We start from the raw sequence: 21,560 nt of genomic DNA, 5'->3' as shown, positions 1-21,560 counted from the left end.
CCGAGAAGCTCATCGGCCGCAAAATTTACCATAACAATGGCTTCTGCTATACCATGGCCGAGTGTGATTAGCTCAGGAACAACGGAAAATTTCAACTCTAATCGAGTAATCGGTGGCTCTTGTTAGAACCAAATCAGTGAACCTATCATTATCTATGATCAATTTCACAACTACCCCCGCCAGATAGATATAAATATATATATATATATATATATGTGCAGCAGACCATTCAAATTCAGTACTTGTCTTCCTGATCACTTGTTCAGGATCATAATCAGCTATAGAAGCCAAGTAAGGTTGTGCAGCTGTGTTTGGATTTCAATTTGATAAACAAAAGCAACCAACTGAAGTCTAAAAAACGTCTGAGCAAAGTGCCATGAACATTGTCAATGTTATTGTAGGAATTGTCTTTTATCAATTTCTTATAAATGTTATTTTTACTATTTGCTGAAGATTTGCAAACATTGTAATTGTGATGATTGATTTTGATTTGAGATATTACGTGTTTGAATTTAAATTTATTATTCAAAATTTAAGGCATGACGCTTGAAAAAAAAATTATCACGTCCGTTAAAAGAAAAATTTCAAGTCCAACGGTGAATTCTGGGTCCGCCCATACAACCAGCGGGGAGGACGGCACTAATGGCAAAGACCGTCTGGCGAAAACTGGTGCACAACAGGTCCGCCACTGAGAGTACGTGGTAAAATCATTTGATCAAGTGTATTTTACGTCGAAATAAAGTCTGAGAGTAGGACAAACTGACCTTTTTCCCCAAGTCAACTTTACCCAAGTCATCTATATATGTATAAGTAGTCTTAATCATGATAAATATATCCTACGTCTAAACAAATAAATGTGTTCATGCTTGCAAACACAGACATTCACATCCCAATCCACGTCTCTTTCCTTTTCATTAATTAAACCTCCAATTTCCATATATCTGCGGCTTCCAGTCGGTTTCTTGATCACATCTCTTCTTAAAATAAATTGGAAATCAAATGTAAATATTATCTCAAAGAATGTGGTTCTACTATAAGGAGTAGTATGCAAATCACAACAATTGAGTCACCAACAAACGACGGCGTCGGAGTCACCGTGGCCGACGGTAAGATCAGAAACCTTATTGGAGTATGGTGATTGTCGAAGAATAATTCTCTGTTGCCCCGTGGCTTTTCAGACGATTTATTTATCAAGATCGACCAAAATGAAATACAAAGGGTAAAATCTAGGTGCATGGTGATCGACTTGGTGATCCTCAAAGATCATGGGGATGTACATATTGAGTATACTTGGCGTACGACTTATTGCTTATATATGTTTCAGATTAAGACCCGTGTTACCTACTCGCATCACTTTATAAATTAATCTTGCATCGGTTTACGACGTTAATAGACTTGTAAACAACTCAAAATTAACCGTAAACTATTGCACAATAATTTTTAAACAACAAAACAAGGCATTGTCGTAATATACACTTGATATATGCCATAAATTTTTTGGCACGATCTTGGTTTGGACAATCACCACCAGCTCGACTAATTTTTGTACAAATGACTATCCCTAGCTAGAGAAAATATTATTCAAATTGAACGTATTGATAGAATCAGGCAATTTTTTCTTATTTGCTTCAAAGATTCCCAAAATTTAATTGATTGTTGAAACATGATGGTCAATCATTTATGCTGAACCAGAGCCTCCGTTTCATTATTAATTCTAGTTCCATGTGGTGCCAGGTTGCCTTGGTGCTACTCTAATTAATATATCTATTTTAATTTGTAGATTTTATCGACAGCAATTAGAGGTTGAGTTTCTAATTTATTAACAATAACAAGCATAGAATATAAACAAATCAAACCACTGTTTTTGTCTTTAACTTGTGCTTCGGGTATCCTCTTGGAAAATTTTTAATTAACTTCTACCAAAAGTACTAAATATGTTAGTCTGAATGAATGAACTGCAATATCATAGATGGTTGCTTATATTTCACCCAATTGTGCTTTAGGATTTGAAGTCTTGACTTGATCTAAGAAGTATTTTGATAGGGTTTGAATATTGATCACATATTTTGTGTACCTAGAACACCACGTGACACTGTCATGTGGTGTACCCAGTCAATCATATTATTTTATGATGTAGTAAACATACACGCGGTGAAAAGGAGAAAGATTAATTAAATATGAGTAACTAATCATAAACAAATACAATAAATAATAAACTAATAACATTAAAGATATACGTCACGTACGTAAACTATGTACTAAATACATATAATAATTTTTCTCTGCTTGCAACCAATTGTAATCCGATGGACATTCTATCTAAGAGTATATAGATTAAAAAAAAAGAGTCATAATTTAAAAAATAATAATTTGACCAAAACAACATAAGAAAAAGAGAAAAGGTTGGTAAAAGGATTGATCATACACAACTTGTAAGTGAGTGTGATGGGTAATATGACTAATGAGAGCTCTGAACTTGTGAAAGATAGTTAAGTAAGCTTATTCCAATAAGTAGCCAGCTCACAAAGCAAGAGTTCTTTCATTACTTGAAGAACTAGTTTACACAGAGAAGGAAAATCATTAATTATATCTTTAACTAAACCCCCTAAATACTCTTTTTTATAGTAATACCAAGGACTATGATTTATAGTGACATCTAGAAAATGAAAAAAAAAAACAATTATCTTACAACTATGGATGTTTTTATTTCCTGACGTTTTGAACACAATCAACAACAACAACAACAAAAATTTCGACATGAAGCATTTAGGAACACTCCCTTCCAGCTGATCCAAATGGAATATTGGAGACAAAGTAAGCGGTGACTATAAAAACCAAATGGAAGGCTGAGAGTGTGGAATACCAAAGTCTACAGATGATATGTCAGAAGACCATAAAATTCAAAAGTCTAGTTTAAGTGCTGAATATCCTGGACATTTGTATGCTCCACGAGATTTGAACTAAGGCGTTCTATGAGCAATTTGGAATCTCCCCGGCCTCCATGGAATTTTATATCACCTTTCCTTTTCGTTTGTGTTCACTTTCCATTTAGATGAAAAGAAAAGTCGTACGTCTTAAGAGGGTCTTTATCTGGTCCCTCTCATCCCATTTGTTTTTATATTCACATTTCCAAGATGCTTAAGGTTGTGATATATGATGAAGCTCAAGTTGTCAAAGATTTACAAAACCATGGAACTAAAACTTGTTTTCTCGACCTATTTGGGAAGGTTCTTTCTTTTGATGAGTTGTTTGGGTGTTTTTCTTACTGCTAATTGCTAAATCGTTGGACGACTATGTGACGATGACAACCATCTTTGGTCAATGTCTCAAATAAAGCTTAAAACAAAATAGTCGTTTTTGAAGTAAAATTTATAGGAGAATTGGCAAATGTGGTTTGTGAGCTAAATCCAGCTTTATGAGCAGAATATAGTGTAAGCTTGGATTAGAATTGTTTTAAAAGTCAGTTTGAATTTTTCTAGCGCATAAGCTAAAAAAATTAAAAAGAAAGAAAGAAAACGAGTTGAATTAGAATTGTATCAATTGATTAGCAATTTTAATATAACAAAAATTAAATATGAAGAACTAGCTCTTTGTTCTACAAAAATTGCGGTGCCACTTAAATTTCAAAATGGAAATTAAGTTTGGACAAAAATGACCGAAATCGATTGATACGACGTGCTTTTTTAATATTTTAATCACTAAAATACTAGGTTATTAATTTTCTTACCCATAAGACAAACACAAGAGTTTCAACTCAGAGAAATTCTTGCGTGCGCTGAGCGTACCACGTGCTTTGTATCCATCCAATAGAAAGGCAACATGTGTTATTGTATCCCCATCTCACCACAGTTCTTTTTCTCTATTCTTCTTCTTCGAAGTTCTTCTTCTTCTTTGTTTCCGAATAGCTCGAGTCTCTTCTTCTTAACAAGAACTCTGTCTCTAATACAGTACGACTACCAAACTCCCTATGCACCTCTTTCTTCTCTCTTTTGCATGACATTTTAAATTCAACATTATCATATGAGCTACAATATATAATCATCATAAACCCCAATTTCACATCCGCTAAAAAAACCCCAGCAAGAGCTCAATCTGATCAAACAAAAAAGACAGTCCAGGTGAAGCAGAACCCGAGGGTGAAATGGTTGGCTCAGGTTAATTTCGACATGCTTTGTGGTTTATGTTTTGATGAGGATGAACATCTTGATTGCTTCCGGAGAAAGAGAGATGAAGCTCTTAACAAATCTGGAAACAGAGGCAAGGGAGATGTCAGGGGTGGGAAAAACAAGTAACACGTGTCGACTTGTTATTCGAGGGATACAGTGCCACGTGGTACGCTCAACGCACGCAAGAATTTCTCTTCAACGTAAAAAATTCGGTATAATAACGAAAAAAATTCAATAATAATTATCCACTCGTAAAATTTATTTTGTCGATATTTTAACTCCGAGTAATTACGTCTCGGAGTTATAACCCATTTCTTCACCATTTTCTCATACACATTCGATTAACAACCTTCACAACATGAAATTATGAATCTCATCGGAAAAAAAAATTATGAACAGAAATTTTCGAAGTGAGTAGTTCTGTTCATTTCTCTGCGTTGTTGTTGGGTTTGTGAAGGTTTAGGCTTTGGCAGGCATATCCGATAATTGATTGGCCACGCAAGCACTCTCTCACACACACAGAGATTGGCATGTTGTGGACCCCGTCTTCACCCCCCACTACTCTAATCGGTGGCGCTCCCTACACAGCTCGACTGGACCTCGGCTTCTTCAAGCCTGTTGACTCCTTCATTGACTCTCCCCGTGCAAGCTACGGCGTCCAAATGGCACCACTCATCCAAGTTATCCTCACCACGTCCCGACAAAAACCACTCAAATGAGGTGCTGGCTCAATCATACAACGTGGAAGCGCGTATTTAGAAAACCAGACCAGGTTCTGCATTGATGTTAACACCTCAGTTTAATTTAGCTTAATTATTGATTATTGTAAAATAAACCCACAGACAGACCAAAACACTCCAATTCTTTTCTTAATTTAACATTTTCTTCATATTATAAATACTAGAAATACTGCAAATGCCAGCCTGAAAAAACCTCCGAGAGCTCACCACACATTTCCCGAGACGACTCCAAAGTCGCGATCCTCCACAGTAGTAGCGCCGCCTCTACTCAGTGGCCGGCCGGCGAGGCTTCTCCGGCAATGTGGAACTCACGCGCTCCGGTCGCCGTACTCCTCGCTGCTCTTCTCTACTCGGTAGCTCTCGTCCCTGCTCAGGGATCTAGTCCCTGGAAAACACTCACTGGTAAACTATATCTCTGATCTCATTTGCTTTCTCTAAGCTTCGAGCTTATTGAGTGTGTTCGTTTTTGACTGAGTGTGTAATTTTTTGTTGAATTTTGTTTTTACCGAGTTTCATTTTTCTTGATTGTGAAGAAAATGGAGGAGTTCTTGTTGAAGTGTGTAGAAATTTTGAGTTGAATTTATTGCTGACGGTTTTTTTTTTGTTTCGACTGGGTTTCCAAATTTGGAAACTGAGAGAGAATAGGAAGGAGTTGCGTACTATGTATGTTTAAAGCCATTCACTGCTTTTAACTAAAATCTACTACTACTTTCTTGCATAGGGGGATAGCAGAGCTTGCTAATCACTAACTAAAGGAGATATAGACCTAAACAAGTTGCTTTTTCGACTAATTTTAGTATACTGAAATCGACACTGATTACTTTTGGTAAAGGATGCTCTACAATTTGATGTTATTTAATTTTCTCAAAATATTTCATTGTAAAATCATAGAAACAGCTAACTTTGCATAATATGTCGTCGATTGAAGATGAAAATGCATATATATGGAAGTTGTTGTCTCACACAATTTAGCCTTCACTTTTTTAGTTCAGTTTTTTGCACTGTGATTTTTTTTTTTTTGGAACATCTTTAGTTGAGATAAGCTGGTTGAGTTGGTTTGCAGGAGATCCACCTTTTGTCGTGGCACGAGGGGGATTTTCAGGCCTCTTTCCTGGTTTCAGTTCCGCAGCTTACAATTTGGCACTGATCACTAGTGTGCAAGATGTGGTACTATATTGTGACGTCCAACTAACCAAAGATGGAGCCGGAATTTGCTTTCCAGACTTGCTGCTGAATAACAATTCAAATGTGGATCAAGTTTTTGTAAAGAAGGAAAAGACTTACCCTGTTAATGGAGTTCGCACGAAAGGGTGGTTTAGCATTGACTATACTCTCAAGGACCTTGCGAATGTTTTCGGTGAGTGAAATTGGCTGAAATTGTTTTCATATATTGACATTTTATTTTAACTTATTTGATAGGAGGTTCAATTCTGTTTTTGTTAACATGTGATTCTTTAATTAAGAGAGAGGTCTTGTTTTCATGTTTGATATTTATTTTTTGTGACTCTCTTCTTTCTTTTTTCAGTCATTTTTTATTTATTTCCTCTCCCTTCTCAATTGATTCAGATTCTTCTGCCGAGTCCAGCGTGTTTTTATCATATCATCATGAGGGGCTTGCTTTTGTTTAAGCACACTAAATGTTTTTTACTATAGTTTCTCAACATAATTGTGTGTCTGAGCACATACTGTAAGCTGATGATGGTTTTACACCTTAATTTTATTTTAAGGAGAAATTAGCTGGCTATGTTCCTCTGTATCAGGGTTTTTTTTAGCATTTCAGAACCCAGCACATTAGAATGAAGTTTGCTCATTGCTCAAAATAAAACAAAATGAAGTTTTCTCTTGTTTCATGTGATGCGACAGATCTTTGTGGAGCCATTTTCCAACAGTTTCTGTTTGCATAGTTGTTGGAAAACTATAATTTCAGTAATCCTATCTGGTATTTTAGAAACATACTTTGGTCATGCTTTAGGTGTAATATGGAGTAGTTCTTAGTTACTTGCTCAAATTGCTGCAATTTAGGTGTAGCATAGTCAACAGTTGCTGACTGATTTCTTGTTACCGAAACAGTTACTCAGGGAGTATATAGTCGAGCTAACAGCTTTGATGCCAATATGTACCCAATTCTCACCGTAGAAGATGTGGCTAAGCAATTTGCACCGCCAGCCTTATGGTTAAATATTGAGGTAACTGGTAGACTATAGGTTATCTTGTCATAAAACTTGTGCCTTTTTTATTGTCAATATATTTCTGTACATTTGTAAAACTATGTTTGTCAACTGCTGTCTGAAGCAACCTATTCTGATGCCTTTGCAGAACAATATGTTCTTCGCGCAACACAACTTGAGTATGAGAAACTATGTGCTTTCTGTATCAAAAAAAGTGGTTATCAATTTTATCTCATCACCAGAGGTGGCTTTCCTGAACAGTTTTAAAGCACGTGTTAGTCCATCTACAACAAATTTGGTCTTTAAGTTTCTTGATGAAGCTAAGATTGAGCCTTCGACAAACCAGACTTATGGTTCTCTCTCCAAGAATCTCACATTTATCAAGACATTTGCCTCTGGAATCATAGTTCCTAAAACTTACATATGGCCTGTCACCATGGACAATTATCTAGAACCTCATACTTCCATTGTTTCGGATGCTCATAAAGCAGGGCTAACCGTATTTGTGTCAGGTTTCTTTAATGACGTGCCATTCCCCTTCAATTACAGTTATGATCCAGTTTCCGAGTACTTGTCATTCTTCGACAATAACAACTTCAGTGTTGACGGTGTGCTGTCTGACTTTCCCATAACTCCATCAGCAGCCATAGGTAACTTATTTTTTTCAATTATTGTTGGGCTAAATGGTGTATTATTACAAATTTGAGTATTGCTTGATTTCTTACTTGATCTGTGTATTCTTTTGAAAGATGTAGGATTAATGATGCATCATAGCAGTTATATAAATGTTTGACAAAATCAACAAAGCTAAATACAAGAGTTTTTACAAGTTTCCTTTTTTAACTCAGAAGGCAATATATGCAGGACCCAAACTAAGGATTTAAACTTTTGCCACTTGTTACAATTTGACCGTTTATTTCTAGATTAGCATTAATATCCTGTTTAATGATGATAGTCTCTCTTAATTAGTGCAGATTGTTATGCTCACCCAGAAAAGAATGCTTCAGTGCCAGGTACATTATTGCATAGTGGTGCTCAAGTTAAAAATTTGGATCTTTTGGTGGTGAATGAGGTTGCTTGTATGTATACTTTTCCAGAACAAGTGCAATTCTTGCATTGTTTCTAATGAATTCCTTTTGTCTTCCTCTGCAGATGCACCTTTGGTCATTTCGAAAGATGGAGCAAGCGGAGACTACCCCGGCTGTACTTACTTAGCGTATATGCATGCAATTGAAGATGGTGTAGATGTACTCGATTGTAATGTCCAAATGTCCAAGGATGGGATACCATTTTGCTCAAGCACTATAAATCTTATTGATAGCACAGCAGTTGCTCAATCAAGATTTAACAACTACTCAATGGTTGTTCCAGAAATTAAGGTTGGCAGTGGAATCTATACCTTTAGCCTGACATGGGATCAGATCAAAACACTAAAACGTAAGTTGTCATTGATTTTCATACTTTTATAAATTCTCTCTTCATAAGGCATAGAAACCACTTACAATAGGGATTTGGGGATCTAATTTTGCACCAATTCTTTTAGTAGAAACTAGAAACAGAAAATTTAATTGAAGCTTCACTGTATGTGCTGTTGTTTTGATTTCAAACAAAACACTTGATTGACATGTTATCGACCTGCCAGAAAGAACATACTGAATAACTTATATGTCATTCAGAGAAACCGTGCTCAAATTTATATATATTCTACATAGTTTACACATACTCATGACATTTATGTTGATCTTACAAGTTATGTGGCATGGTCAAGTGATTGCATATTCTAGCAGTGTACCTTCCATAGAAGAAAGTACTCTTTTCTTGGCCAATTAGTGATATCCTTGTATTGACTCCTTTTGTTATATCTACTGTAGCTTCTATATTAAGCCCCCAAAGAAGTTACACCTTGTTTAGGAATCCAAGGTTCAAAAGTGCTGGCAGTTACTTGAATTTATCTGAATTTTTGACCATGGCAAAAAATTCAAGTTCTCTATCTGGTGTCTTGATCAGCATCGAGGTGAGTTCTGTTTTCAAAGTTTCACTGCTTAATTTATGATTGATGCTTCCATTATTAGAAAGCTATTTGTTTATTTGAACTATATTTCCAAATTAAGAGCCCGGGATAAACTTTCACAATGTTTGCCATTACCATGTTACTTTCTTATCCTTTCCTCCTTCCTGCACATTAACTTGTAACATTAAAAATGAGATTGGGGATCTTGTTGAATCGGGGCTGCAGATATGGGAGTCATATGTTTTAAACCAATGATTGATACTGAATATTTTGCATCTCATAGTGGTCAAATGTAATGTTTTTTTGTTTGTTTGTTTAAGAGCAGCCTGATTGAGAACTTACGACTACATCACTAATGATGATATTTTCTACTGTTTGCTTCCAGTATGCGGCGTATCTTGCAGAGAAGAAGGGATTAAGTGTGACAGATGCAGTCATTACTGAGTTAAACAAAGCTGGTTATGGTAATCAGACAAAGCTAGATGTCATGATTCAATCCACTAATAGTTCTGTTCTGATGAAATTTAAGGAGGAAACCAAGTATAAATGTGTCTACAAGATTGAAGAGAAAATTGGTGATGCCCTTGAAAAAACTGTTGAGGACATTAAGAAGTTTGCCAATGCTGTGGTCGTCAACAAAGCCTCTGTCTTTCCGGAAAATCAGGCATTCATCACTAGAGCAACTGATGTCGTAAAGACATTTCAGGGATCTGAAATACCTGTTTATGTTGAACTCTTCAGCAATGAGTTTGTATCTCAAGCATGGGATTTCTTCTCAGATTCATCTGTGGAGATCAATTCATATGTGACGGGGGCCGGTGTTGATGGTGTTATCACAGACTTCCCCAAAACAGCTGCTCGATACAAAAGTAAGTGCATTTGTTATACAATGTTTTTCTTTGGGTATGAATAATGGATACATTAGGGCTATTCAACTGTACTAGTAACTGATTGGTGTTTTGATGCTTAACTGATGAAGGAAATCGGTGTTTAAGTTATAAAGTGACACCTGCCTACATGAGCCCTGTTCAAGCAGGCAGTCTGGTACAAGTTGTTTCTCCTGTTTATCTGCCACCTGCTGAGGCTCCAAATCCAGTCCTGACAGAGAGTGATGTGATTGAGCCGCCATTGCCAGCCGCCAAAATAGCCTTAGCTCCCGGGCCATCCAGTGGATCTACAGTGTCACCACCACCACTGCCAAACGGGCAGCCGAAGAATGCTGTGTGCTTCCTTCTTTCAACTCTAGCTATGCTATCTACCAGCCTTTTTCTTCTCTGAAACTGTGAAAGCATTTTCACTCGGTAGCTCGTGGTCTTGTAATTTTTCCCATCTCATTGCTCTCTCCTGGAGCATTTTGCTGAATGAACACTGGCTAATTCTTTTTTCTATTTATCAAATTTGTTACTATGTTGTAGGTAATGTTCACTCTTCCCCCCACGTAAATTGAGGATACAGATTATGAAACTACGTACATTAGATGTCGTTATGTTCACTCTTCCCCCCAGTTTTTGATGCGTCTATTTTAGTTTATTTCTCGTTTCTTATTCATTGATCATCAAAATGTCAGTCAATTACTCTATTCCAGTCTGGTTATTGGTACCAATTTTGAGAAACAGAAAACTGTAACCCTCCGAGAAGCTCATCGGCCACGAAATTTGCCATAACAATGGCTTCTGCTATACCGTGCCCGAGTGTGATTAGCTCAGGAACAACGGAAAATTTCAACTCTAATCGAGTAATCGGTGGCTCTTCTTAGAACCAAATCAGTGAACCGATCATTATCTCTGATCAATTTCACACCTACCCCCGCCTGATAGATATAAATATATATGTGCAGCAGACCATTCAAATTCAATACTTGTGTTCCTGATCACTTGTTCAGGATCATAATCAGCTATAAGTAGATAAGGTTGTGCAACTGTGCTTGGATTTCAATTTAATTAACAAAAGCAATCAACTGAAGTCTCAAAAACGTCTGAACAAAGTGCACAAATCTTTGCCATGAACAACACTTATAGGTCTGAGTCCCGTTCACCTGCAGCTAACCAGGGAAAATTTGGACAACTACCATTGGATCAACCTCCTTTTAATCCAATCAAAAAAACAATATGTTCAATTTAAGTAAAAATCACTACTTTATATTTATTTAACCATTAAATCTCTTGCGAAAGGATAGAGGAGTAGATCTTTTTGAAATTGTGCTTTGCCGGACTCATCCTCATCTCGCCACCGGCTCAATTCAACAAGTTTGATGCTGCTAGCTAAACATTCGGTAATTATTAGTTTAGTTTCAAGGAAAATATAGGGGATTAATGAAGAAGGCATGAAACTCCCTATTCATGCTTTATGTGAGAGCAGAGCAACCATGCCGGAGGATAAAGATCATTGACAAGCATTTCCGAGTGTTCAAAATCAATCTAGGAGCATTGGCGGATGTAGGAATTGGAGTCGGGAGGTTTTTTAATTAAATAAATAAAAATATTATAATAAAAAATTTCAATGATGCAAGAATACTCTATTGATTAGGAAAAAAGATGCACCTACATAATGAGTCTCACCCCTTAAATGCAATACAAAAGTATAAACTAACTAAATTTGACTCTACGGTTTGATAAAGTTTTGAAATCCTTAATCACCACAACATTGACAATAGAATCGGCGTACTCCTTCTTAATGTGAATGACCATATAATCATCAAGAAACTCATCTTCCATCTTACTTCTGAGTCTATTCTTAATGATATTCATAGCTGAAAATGCTCTTTCAGTGGTTGTTGTAGACACTGGAATAGTCAAAACCGAACAAATCAATATGTGAATCATGGGACAAAATTCCGACTTCCTTGTTTGAACCAAGATGTGGCACAACTTGGCAATGGATTCCAATTTCTTGAACTTTAGATCACTTCACATATCCTTCTCATAATATGCACACTCTAATTCTAGAGTACACATTTCACCATCATCAAAATCTTCAAGATAAAACCTCTTAGCAAGATTGCAAACATCTTCAGTTTTGTAGTACTTGAAGTCATCAAGAGGATTCAAAGATGAACTAAGTGTAAGGAGTTCTAAACCTTGCTCTGAGTATATTCTATTCAACTCACTCAACTGATAATCAATCAAGACATTGAACACATTTACATGATAATGGTGCTCAACTGTAATCTCTTGACAACGACAACCTGTACCATTCTTATAACAAGCACTCATATCAGGCATTTCAAGATCATGTTTTTCACAAAAAGATTTCACATCTCTTACCAAATCATCCCACCCTATGTCTCTCATCTCCTGAAGAAGTGACTTTGTAACTCTTACAAAGTTCATTGCTTGCACAAGATCAATAGACTTCTGCTGTAGTGTCTGACAAAGTAGTTCGGTAACTTTCATTACTTTGTTCATTAGAAGCAAGCAAAACACAAAATCAAATGACCTCAAAGCCTTGAGAATAGCTTCAGCTTGTCCTTCAACTACTTTATCCATCATATCATTAAGAGTCTGTTTTGTCGAACTAAACAATTCAATTAGACTCTGAATAGAACGGAAATGTGAGCTCCACCGAGTGGTACTAGCTCGCTGCAAAGTACAAATTTGGTTAACACCACTACCTGTTTGAAGTTCCCCACAAGCTACCAAATTTGCAATTTCCTCCTTTCTTACGGCTCTCAATGCAGAATGCCGCTTAGCAGAAGCATCAACAAAATTCACAATTAAACCCAAGGTTATCAAGAATTACCAAATCTCCTGCACCCCTTGAGTTGTAGCGTTCAATCACTTCAATGTCAATTGCAAGCAGTGAGCATAACAGTGAACATAGTATGCATAAGGACATTCTTCAAGAAACAATGCTTGCAATCCATTATAAATGTCTCTCATATTACTAGCATCGTCATACCCTTGACCTCTCATGTTTCTCACTTGAAGATCGTACATGGTAAGTACTTTCGAGATCTCATTTTTAAGAGTTTGTGAGGTAACACTTATAATCTTAAAAAATTATTCATGAATTAAGCCTTTAGAATCAACAAATCTCAAAATAATGGCCATATGCTCCTTATGAAAAGTGTCTAATCCTTCATCAACAAGAATACAATACTTAGAAAGCCCAACTTCTTCACGTATCTTGCTCCTCACTCATGACTAAGGATATTTAAGAGTTGCTTTTGAATTGATGGACTAGTATACTTAGCATTTCTAGGAGCATTTCCCAACACAACTCTCTCAATCTCAGGACTCATTCTTCCATAAGAGTTTATAACTTCCTTAAAATATCATTGGTTCAAAGAGCCTTTAGATTCATCATGACTTCTAAAAGGAGCTCCTTGCTTAGCTAGCAATCTAACACTCTCTATTGAAGCCTTAAGCCTCAATCGATTATCTTCCACATCCTTCAAAGATCTTGTATGAATTACTGCTTCAATTCCCTTGGCCGGGTTTCTCAATGAATCCCATTTTTGCATTGCAGCATGATGTGGAGAATTAATGCCTCCAGCATGCTCTAACAACACATTATCACTATTGCAAACCTTCTTCCAATTTCTAAACCCATAAACGGTGAATGATTGCCTTTGGTGTCAAAAAGAAAACATGGGAGCAATATGCTTTATCCTTAACAATTGAATACTCAAGCCATACCAAATCCTTGTACCAAGCTTTTTGAAACCTACGTTGTTGGCCCCCTTGTTCACTAAATGGAAACTCTAATTCAGGTTAAAATGGACCTAACAAACAATACTCTTTTCAAATCTTATCCATATCCTTAAATGGATATTGCCAAATAGGACAACGTAAACGAGGATCCCTCTTAAGATCATTAATATTACTTTCTGGCTCAGGAATGGAAGATATGGGTGGATTTACTAGATCATCAATATGTTGAGTACACACAGAAGGCTCAGAAATGGGGTTTGAACTTGATGACTCGTTTTTGTAAGCCATGAAGTGATAAATTTTGTTCTCTTCGGTAGAGGCTCATACATTATAAATCAAAACATAGATATTCATATATGAATCCAAATTATCCAATTATTGAAACACACTAAGTCACTAACAAGTAACAAATAACAAATCAACCACTCAACCAATACTTCTTAAAAGTATACATATAAATTATAATACTGCATTTCGTAATGTAAAGTTGAATTACTTGAATACAAGAACAGTTTGTCTTACCTTGGAATTAAAAGAAGACTGAAGACAACCGAAGAAGAACAAAACACCATCCGACCGATATTAAGTCATTACTCCTCAGCAAAACTCAAAAAACTTGTAATGGACTAACTAATGGACATTTGTCATTGAATGATTCAATGATATGATTAATATCTACAAATCATTCTATCTAGATTAGATATTTAGATTTCCCCCAAATTCTAACCCTAAAATCTGAATTGATTCAATTGCTTGAATTGAAATTATGAAATACTTACATTGAATTTGAGTAGGATGACAAAGAGAATGAAGAGCTCATAAGGATTTGATTGCCGATTGTTTTGGGAGCTAATAATTAAAGAGATAATTAAGACAGAGAGAGTGGAGAAATGAGAACTAGCAGAGAGGCAGAGAGTTTTGAGTTCGACAGTCTCATACCCCCCCCCCCTTTATGTTTTTTTTGGTTTGGTAAAGAGTGGTTGACTTCAGCTAATTCACATGTATATATATATATATATATATATATATATATATATATATATATATTAGTAGTTTGAGTTGGAGAGTCTGAGACCCGCCCTTTATGTTTTCCCCCGCCCATTTATATCCCCCACTTTATGTTTTTTTGTTTGAGAAAGTTGGCTTCAGCTGCTTCAAGAATTTAGGAGGGACTTGAGTCCCCCCAAACTCTATACTTCATCCGCGCCTGTCTGGGAGCAGGCTTTGCGACTCTATTATCAAAGAACTTCAAATGGGGCGAATGCAGAAGCTCAATACTCATCAATATAAGAAACAAATTAAGGTTGCTTATAACAGCTACTCCCTCCGTTTTTTAATATAAGTCGTTTTAGGAGTTTTCACACAGATTAAAAAACAATTCTAATGACAATATAACCCTTATTTAAGGCTTCATTGCTCTTAATTACTACTCATCAATTTTCTATTTTTCATGTGCCTTATTACTACTATTTACTTCACCAAACTCTTTCACATTCTTTATAATTATTGCAGCAATCCAACTTGAAATTAAAAAACCTACTTCAAATCTAATGAAAATTTACGGGAGAAAAATTTCAACTCAAAATTTTTTATGTATCAAAATTTTCAAGTTTCAAAATTGAGCCAAAACTGAAATTACATAACTTCATTTGCATATATAAGAAGACAAATCAAATAGTAGAATACTCTCAAATACTAATAAAAAAAGGATGGTGGTAGTGAAATATCTTTAAAAAAAGGAGTAGTAATTATAAGTAGTTGGAAAGACAAATTGTTGATAATAGAGCTAGTAATTAGAAGTAGTAATTAATGAGAATTGATACAAATTCCCACAATGAAATTATTTTATCCATGTCATTATTGTGGTTCAGGGATAAATTAGGAAATACTATGGAATAAAAAACTAAAACGACTTATATATTGAACTAAAAATCAAAACCTAAAACGACTTATATTAAAAAAATGGAGTGGGTATATAATTGATCATCCCATTTATTGAAACCTGATCCAATATTATAAACCCAACCCAGCAACATGACCCTTGAACTTAAAGAACCCATCTCTACGGAGATTACAATTTGTCAATTTCACATATATCAGGTGAACGGGACTTTTATAGGTCCAGTTCTTCAATACCTTACACTAATGATCTCTCGACTCGCCATCACCTCTGTGTCTCTACACATTGTCTCGAATGATTTTAGAGTTTTACATATAAACTTCGATCCTCTTGTTTAACACAATTAATAGTTGATAGCTCAATTATATATTCACTGGCATGTTCATGTGTAGGAAGCTAGTGAGACTTGCTACCAAACCATAAAACAGTCTTGGTCAGAAATTGATGCAATTGCTTCTATGCCTGATGGTATCTCAAATCTTAGCAAAATGTTCCACACTTGCAGGTGAGTTTTTGTTTTTTTTTTGTTTTTATAATTCTGCTGATGTATGTGTATACACAACTAATTAGTTATTAAGACTATTTAAACGCTTGATCAGACTCTTCTGATTTCTTGCATGTCACTACCCTTTGAACTCTTCTCATTATAGTCCCTTGAGCGCCTCATGGTATCTCAAAAACTCCTTGCGGTCAATGTACATGAGGGCAGCTACGTTCGATGATCCACCAACAAATCCAGTCAATGTCATTTGCAGAGGCATCGATGGCGCTTCTTCATCGAATGATACTCTTGCGAAAATCTTTGCTGGACTTGTAGTAATGGAAGGAAACTACTTATGCCACATTAACGATGTAGCTAGTTTTAATACTAATGCACTACCCAGCTGTCACGACCCCGAAATTTCAAGTAATAAAACTCGAAATCGAAGCCATGAAAAACTCTAAAACAATCTCAAATAGTTTGAAATCATCTTATAGTCACAGCGTATCAAAACTGAGTTCAAAGTACGACTCAATCAATTTGATTATTACAAAACCAATTTATAATTCAAATATTATAACAAATTGAAATGTAAAATCCGCTCAATCCTCACCACAAATAGAATAAATAAATTTCGACAATCTTCAGTGAAAGCCCTCTAAATCTGCTAATCCGCACTTGCAGAACTATCCCTACAAATCGAATAGATGCACCGGGATTGTAAACACAAACCCGATAAGCTTTGCAGCTCATATGAGTAAACCAACAGTATAACACACATAGTATACAAAAGAAAATACATATGACATTTAAATAAAAATGCACTCAAACGACACAGGACGGCTCATCTGGATGTCCAATAATATCTGAAAATATGTGTACTCATGAGACATTGGGCAACCCATCTGTTTACCCAAATTACATTTATAATACGAGTACTCATCTGTTACCCCTCATGTAGTACGCCGTCAGATACTGGGCAACCCATCTGTTACCCAATATCACAAAAATATGGGTACTCATGAGACCCAGGCAACCCATCTGTTACCCTGCATGCAGTACATCGGCAGACAGACTAGAGCTCTAACTGAATCGTAACTGTCACCCGGCCAAGGCTTGGTTCCGATACTGCCAACATGTCTAAAGACAGAAAAACGTTTTAACAAGACTCAAAGTTAAAACCACGTACAATAACAATCCACACATGTTATTGTACAACAACCAAGCGACTCTTGCTCAAATAAAATAAATATGGTTGCCACAGTAAAAATCATTTGGAAATAAGAACGTGACAATATATAATATAACAACCTATATATATGTTTCGTATTTACCATTTATACACATACACAATCCACTATATCAGATACATGTCATAGTTCGATCTTTTAAATAAAACGTAAATATGAGACACTACCAAGGGTAGACACGTCATAGTGAGATTTACTCACTTTATTTTCCTGAGCGAAATCTCCACGACACCGAAAGAAAATCATTCACTCGTTTTGTCGGTCACCTAGTTGTATAATAAACTGGTTAGAAACGTTATGTAAAACCTCATATGCCCAAATAGCACAACTGTTTACTGTTCAGCAAAATTACGGCTGTTACGTAATTATTGTTCACTAAGCGACTGTTCATTTTAATTATTTTTCACATAATTACTATTCACTGATTACTGTTCGGAAATTACTTTTTACAATTACTGCTAAGAAATTATTTTTACAATTTACTGTGCAGAAATTGCTTTTTATAAGTTATTATTCAGAATTTACTGTTCACGTGTCGCCGCACGTGGCGGCGCGGGCGCTCACGCGCCGCCCACAGTGGGTGCGCGTGGTGCTCACGCGCCACCTCTAATCGCGCGCGTGGCTTGCCCACAACCACCCAAACTCACTCCTCTCTTCTCTTCCTCCCCTCCACGACCTAATACCGTCTCTCCGCCACCTCAAGTCCTCCCACGCGTGCCAACACCTGCTCCTCCGAAACATCATCGAATCACAACACATACAACATCAAAAATATAGATCGTACGAAGAGAGACGTTTTCATACCTAAATCGGACCCTAGGACCGCTGGGAAGTCGCCGGAGGAGCTCGAGACGCCAACGGTGCTTGATTTCGTGGAGGATAAAGTGCGGCGTGATTCGAGTCCCAATTTGTTTGCAGATGGCACCTAGGGGTGAGGATCGGTGGAGAGGAGCTATCCCCGAGCGCTTGCGTCGCCAGAGACGAAGCTTGGATGGCGTCGAGTTGCAGGAGGCCGTGCGGTGCCTTTGGGATCGGCGGTGAGGGCCACGGTGGCCGAAGAGGCGAGATCGCCAGAGGTGTTTCCTTTGAGAGAGAGAGAGAGAGAGAGAGAGAGAGAGAGAGAGAGAGAGAGAGAGAGAGAGAGAGAGAGAGAGAGAGAGAGAGAGAGAGAGAGAGAGAGAGAGAGAGAGAGAGAGAGAGAGAGAGAGAGAGAGAGAGAGAGAGAGAGAGAGAGATAGAGAGAGAGAGAGAGAGAGAACCGGTTTCCAATTTTGGAAACTAGGGTTCTCCAAAACTTCCCTTTTATATTTTTTCCAATTCAGAAAATTAACTTCCATCGATAATAACTTCTGCATACGACATCAGATTAGGACTCGTGGCGTGTCCACGCACTCGTATCGACGAGCTCTACAACTTTCGTGAATGAAGTTTTTGGAGACGAGCGACGAAATAAAAGTCAATTCTCAAGTCACATAAACGTAACATTTTTCAAATTTAAATTTCCGAAGTCGGTTTCGTTTCGTTTGATATCGACGAGAGAAAAAAATGCGGTTTTATTAAATTTCCAAGTTTAATAACTTATATGAATTTATACAAGGCCAACCCGAAAATTCGGGGTATTACACCAGCAGTGGTTATGATGATGATGAAACTTCTGTAGGGTGGAGTTCGTAGTTGATATCATCTTACGGAACTATAAAAGTGTCAATTTTAATTGGTAAACATGGAGGAATTGATGCATTTGTATAAGAGGTATTATGCAGGCATGTAGTGAAATGTTAATGCCGGTTTATGCAATCGGCAACAACACCATGTTTCAACCTTATTCCGACCTACAAATACAGATACTTTGACAATTTCAAGTCACAGTATGGCGTCCCTTCTCGCCCACATTGGATTACTACATATTATGGCGGCCATGTATGTAAAAGCTCCTTCTTTTTTGTTTTTGTAACAACCCTAAAATTTCGAGCATAAAAACTCAAAATTTCAAAGTCGTTAAATACCAAAACAATCTCAATGAATCGAAATCATTTAAAATGCCACAGTGGATCATCTCTGAGTTTAAAATACAACTCAGTCAAACTGATTATTACAAACCAAATTATAATTCGACATTATAACAAATGAAAATGTGTAATCCTCACAAGCAAGTCACACAAAATCCTCACACAAGCTGGAACTAAATATCTTCAAGTCCTCTGAGCAGTCCGTCAATTCCCGCTAATCCACACATGCAGAGTATCCATTACACCATCGAATTGGTGCACCGGGATTGTAAACACAAACCCGGTAAGCTTTACAGCTCGTATGAGTAAAAACAATAATAAAACTCGCATATCAATATATACGAAAATCCACAAAAACATCAAATATAAATGCATTCATGAGTCGATGGATGGCCCGTCTGGTTGTCCAAAATATGAAAACGAAAGTGCTCATGAGAAATTGGGCAACCCTTCTGGTTACCCAAATGCATTTATAATACGGGTATTAATGAACGCTGTTACACATCTGTTACCCCTCACGTAGTACACCGCCGATATTGGGCAACCACCTGCTACCCAACATCCAAAATATGAGTACTCATGAGCCGATAACCACCTGTTACCTCACATGCAGTACTCCGGCAAACAGACTAGAACTCTAACAGTATCGTAACTTTCGCCCGGCCAAAAGCTAGGTTCCGACTTGCCAAACACGTACAATAATCTCACATCATATTGTACAAAAATCAAGTTCGAAGACAAATCAACATTTTAATAATCTCCATGTTAAAATCACGTACAATAATCTCACATCATATTGTACAAAAATCAAGTCCGAAGACAAATCAACATTTTAACAATCTCCATGTTAAAATCACGTACAATAATCTCACATCATATTGTACAAATCAAAATCACATGCTCGATATACAATCTCATCATCAAAATGACATCATCACGATAAAATCATAACAGTATATTACATAGCAAACTATATATATATGTACCTATTTACCATTTATACAATATATATATATAATCTGCTATATCATATACATGTCATATTTCATAAACACGTCCGAAGACAAAACGTTTTAACAAACACCATGTTAAAACCACGTACAATAATCACACCTCATAATGTACAAGTTAAATCACATGCTCAATATTTAATTCTCGTCATCGAAATGACTAATTCCAATGAATTCATAAGAGTATATAATATAGCAAACTATATATATATGTACTTATTAACATTTATACAATATATATGTAATCCACTATATCGTATACATGTCGTAATTCAATATTAAAAACTCTTGCAACATCTTGAATCTCCACAAGAGTAGATTCGTAAATATGTGAGATTTTACTCATCTTCTTTCCTGCGTGCAACTTCCACGACACTGAAAGAAATTTCCTCACTCGTTTCGTCAGTCACCTAATAGCATGATAAATACTTAGAAAATGATACTTAAAATATCATGTGACGATTTCTGTACAGCTAAATGTTGTTCATAAAACATTGTTCACATAACACTGTTCATTTTACTAATCACTGTTTTTACTAAAAATACTGTTCACATTTACCGTTGTTACCAAACCACTGTTCACAGGCACTGTTTACCATGCACTGTTCACAGCTGCTGTTTACCATGCCACTGTTCACATTTACTGTTTTATCGAAACACTGTTCACTAAAAAACATTGATCACGTTAACTGTTACAGAACACTATTCACAGTACTATTCATTTGGCGTCACTGTTCACCGACCGCCACCAATCATCACCAAATTTCACCACCACAACCTAAATAACATTTCCAACAACTTTCTAGTTGACACCAAGGTCTAAATCTAAGCCTAAACAGTTCAAACGACGAAGAACATAAATTCGGCACTATTCACAGACCCTAGAAATTGAAATTCTTGATTCGGGTACTTACACTTCGATTTGGCTCGATTCCTTTTGTGGGAATGTTGCTGGGACTGAGACAAGCAAAACCCCCCAAGAATCTCGAGCTATGGTGGCCGAAGGAGGCGGCACCGACACAGCAGTAACTTCCGGCAGTTGCTGCACCGTGTGTGGTTGTCGCTGGAGTGCAAGGTGTAGCCCAAAAGATGGAGATCGTCGAGCCCGTCAGTTTGATATGTGGCACGACATAAGACGACGTCGGATGAACAGTAACCGAGAAGTTTTTTGGG

At 36.6% G+C, this 21,560-nt stretch overlaps 2 protein-coding genes across 2 annotated transcripts; one reads left to right on the top strand and one right to left on the bottom strand.

Moving 5' to 3' along the window:
- Positions 1 to 4,166: 4,166 nt before the first annotated feature.
- LOC126787303 (glycerophosphodiester phosphodiesterase GDPDL3-like) lies at positions 4,167 to 10,577 on the top strand. The gene is made up of 11 exons (XM_050513211.1): positions 4,167 to 4,288; positions 4,624 to 4,846; positions 5,071 to 5,308; positions 5,970 to 6,263; positions 6,977 to 7,092; positions 7,223 to 7,724; positions 8,049 to 8,087; positions 8,227 to 8,511; positions 8,946 to 9,088; positions 9,471 to 9,954; positions 10,065 to 10,577. The coding sequence occupies exons 1-11, from the start codon at positions 4,167 to 4,169 to the stop codon at positions 10,361 to 10,363; spliced, it is 2,745 nt and encodes a 914-aa protein (XP_050369168.1). The 3' UTR covers positions 10,364 to 10,577.
- Positions 10,578 to 11,991: 1,414 nt separating this feature from the next.
- Positions 11,992 to 12,570, bottom strand: LOC126787302 (uncharacterized). The gene has a single exon (XM_050513209.1). The coding sequence runs from the start codon at positions 12,568 to 12,570 to the stop codon at positions 11,992 to 11,994; it is 579 nt and encodes a 192-aa protein (XP_050369166.1).
- Positions 12,571 to 21,560: the final 8,990 nt, after the last annotated feature.

The sequence above is a fragment of the Argentina anserina genome, chromosome 3 (genome assembly GCF_933775445.1).
Source record: "Argentina anserina chromosome 3, drPotAnse1.1, whole genome shotgun sequence".
Classification (NCBI taxonomy): Eukaryota; Viridiplantae; Streptophyta; class Magnoliopsida; order Rosales; family Rosaceae; genus Argentina; species Argentina anserina.
This window is presented reverse-complemented; position numbering and strand designations above follow the sequence as displayed.

What these genes read in the sequence shown, in the direction of transcription:
- LOC126787303 (XM_050513211.1), top strand. Translation starts at nt 4,167, where the DNA reads ATGCTTTGTGGTTTATGTTTTGATGAGGATGAACATCTTGATTGCTTC. An exon ending in TCCCTGGAAAACACTCACTG is followed by an intron (nt 5,309 to 5,969) that starts GTAAACTATATC and finishes GTTGGTTTGCAG; the next exon opens with GAGATCCACCTTTTGTCGTG. An exon ending in GGACCTTGCGAATGTTTTCG is followed by an intron (nt 6,264 to 6,976) that starts GTGAGTGAAATT and finishes TTACCGAAACAG; the next exon opens with TTACTCAGGGAGTATATAGT.
- LOC126787302 (XM_050513209.1), bottom strand. Translation starts at nt 12,570, where the DNA reads ATGGATAAAGTAGTTGAAGGACAAGCTGAAGCTATTCTCAAGGCTTTG.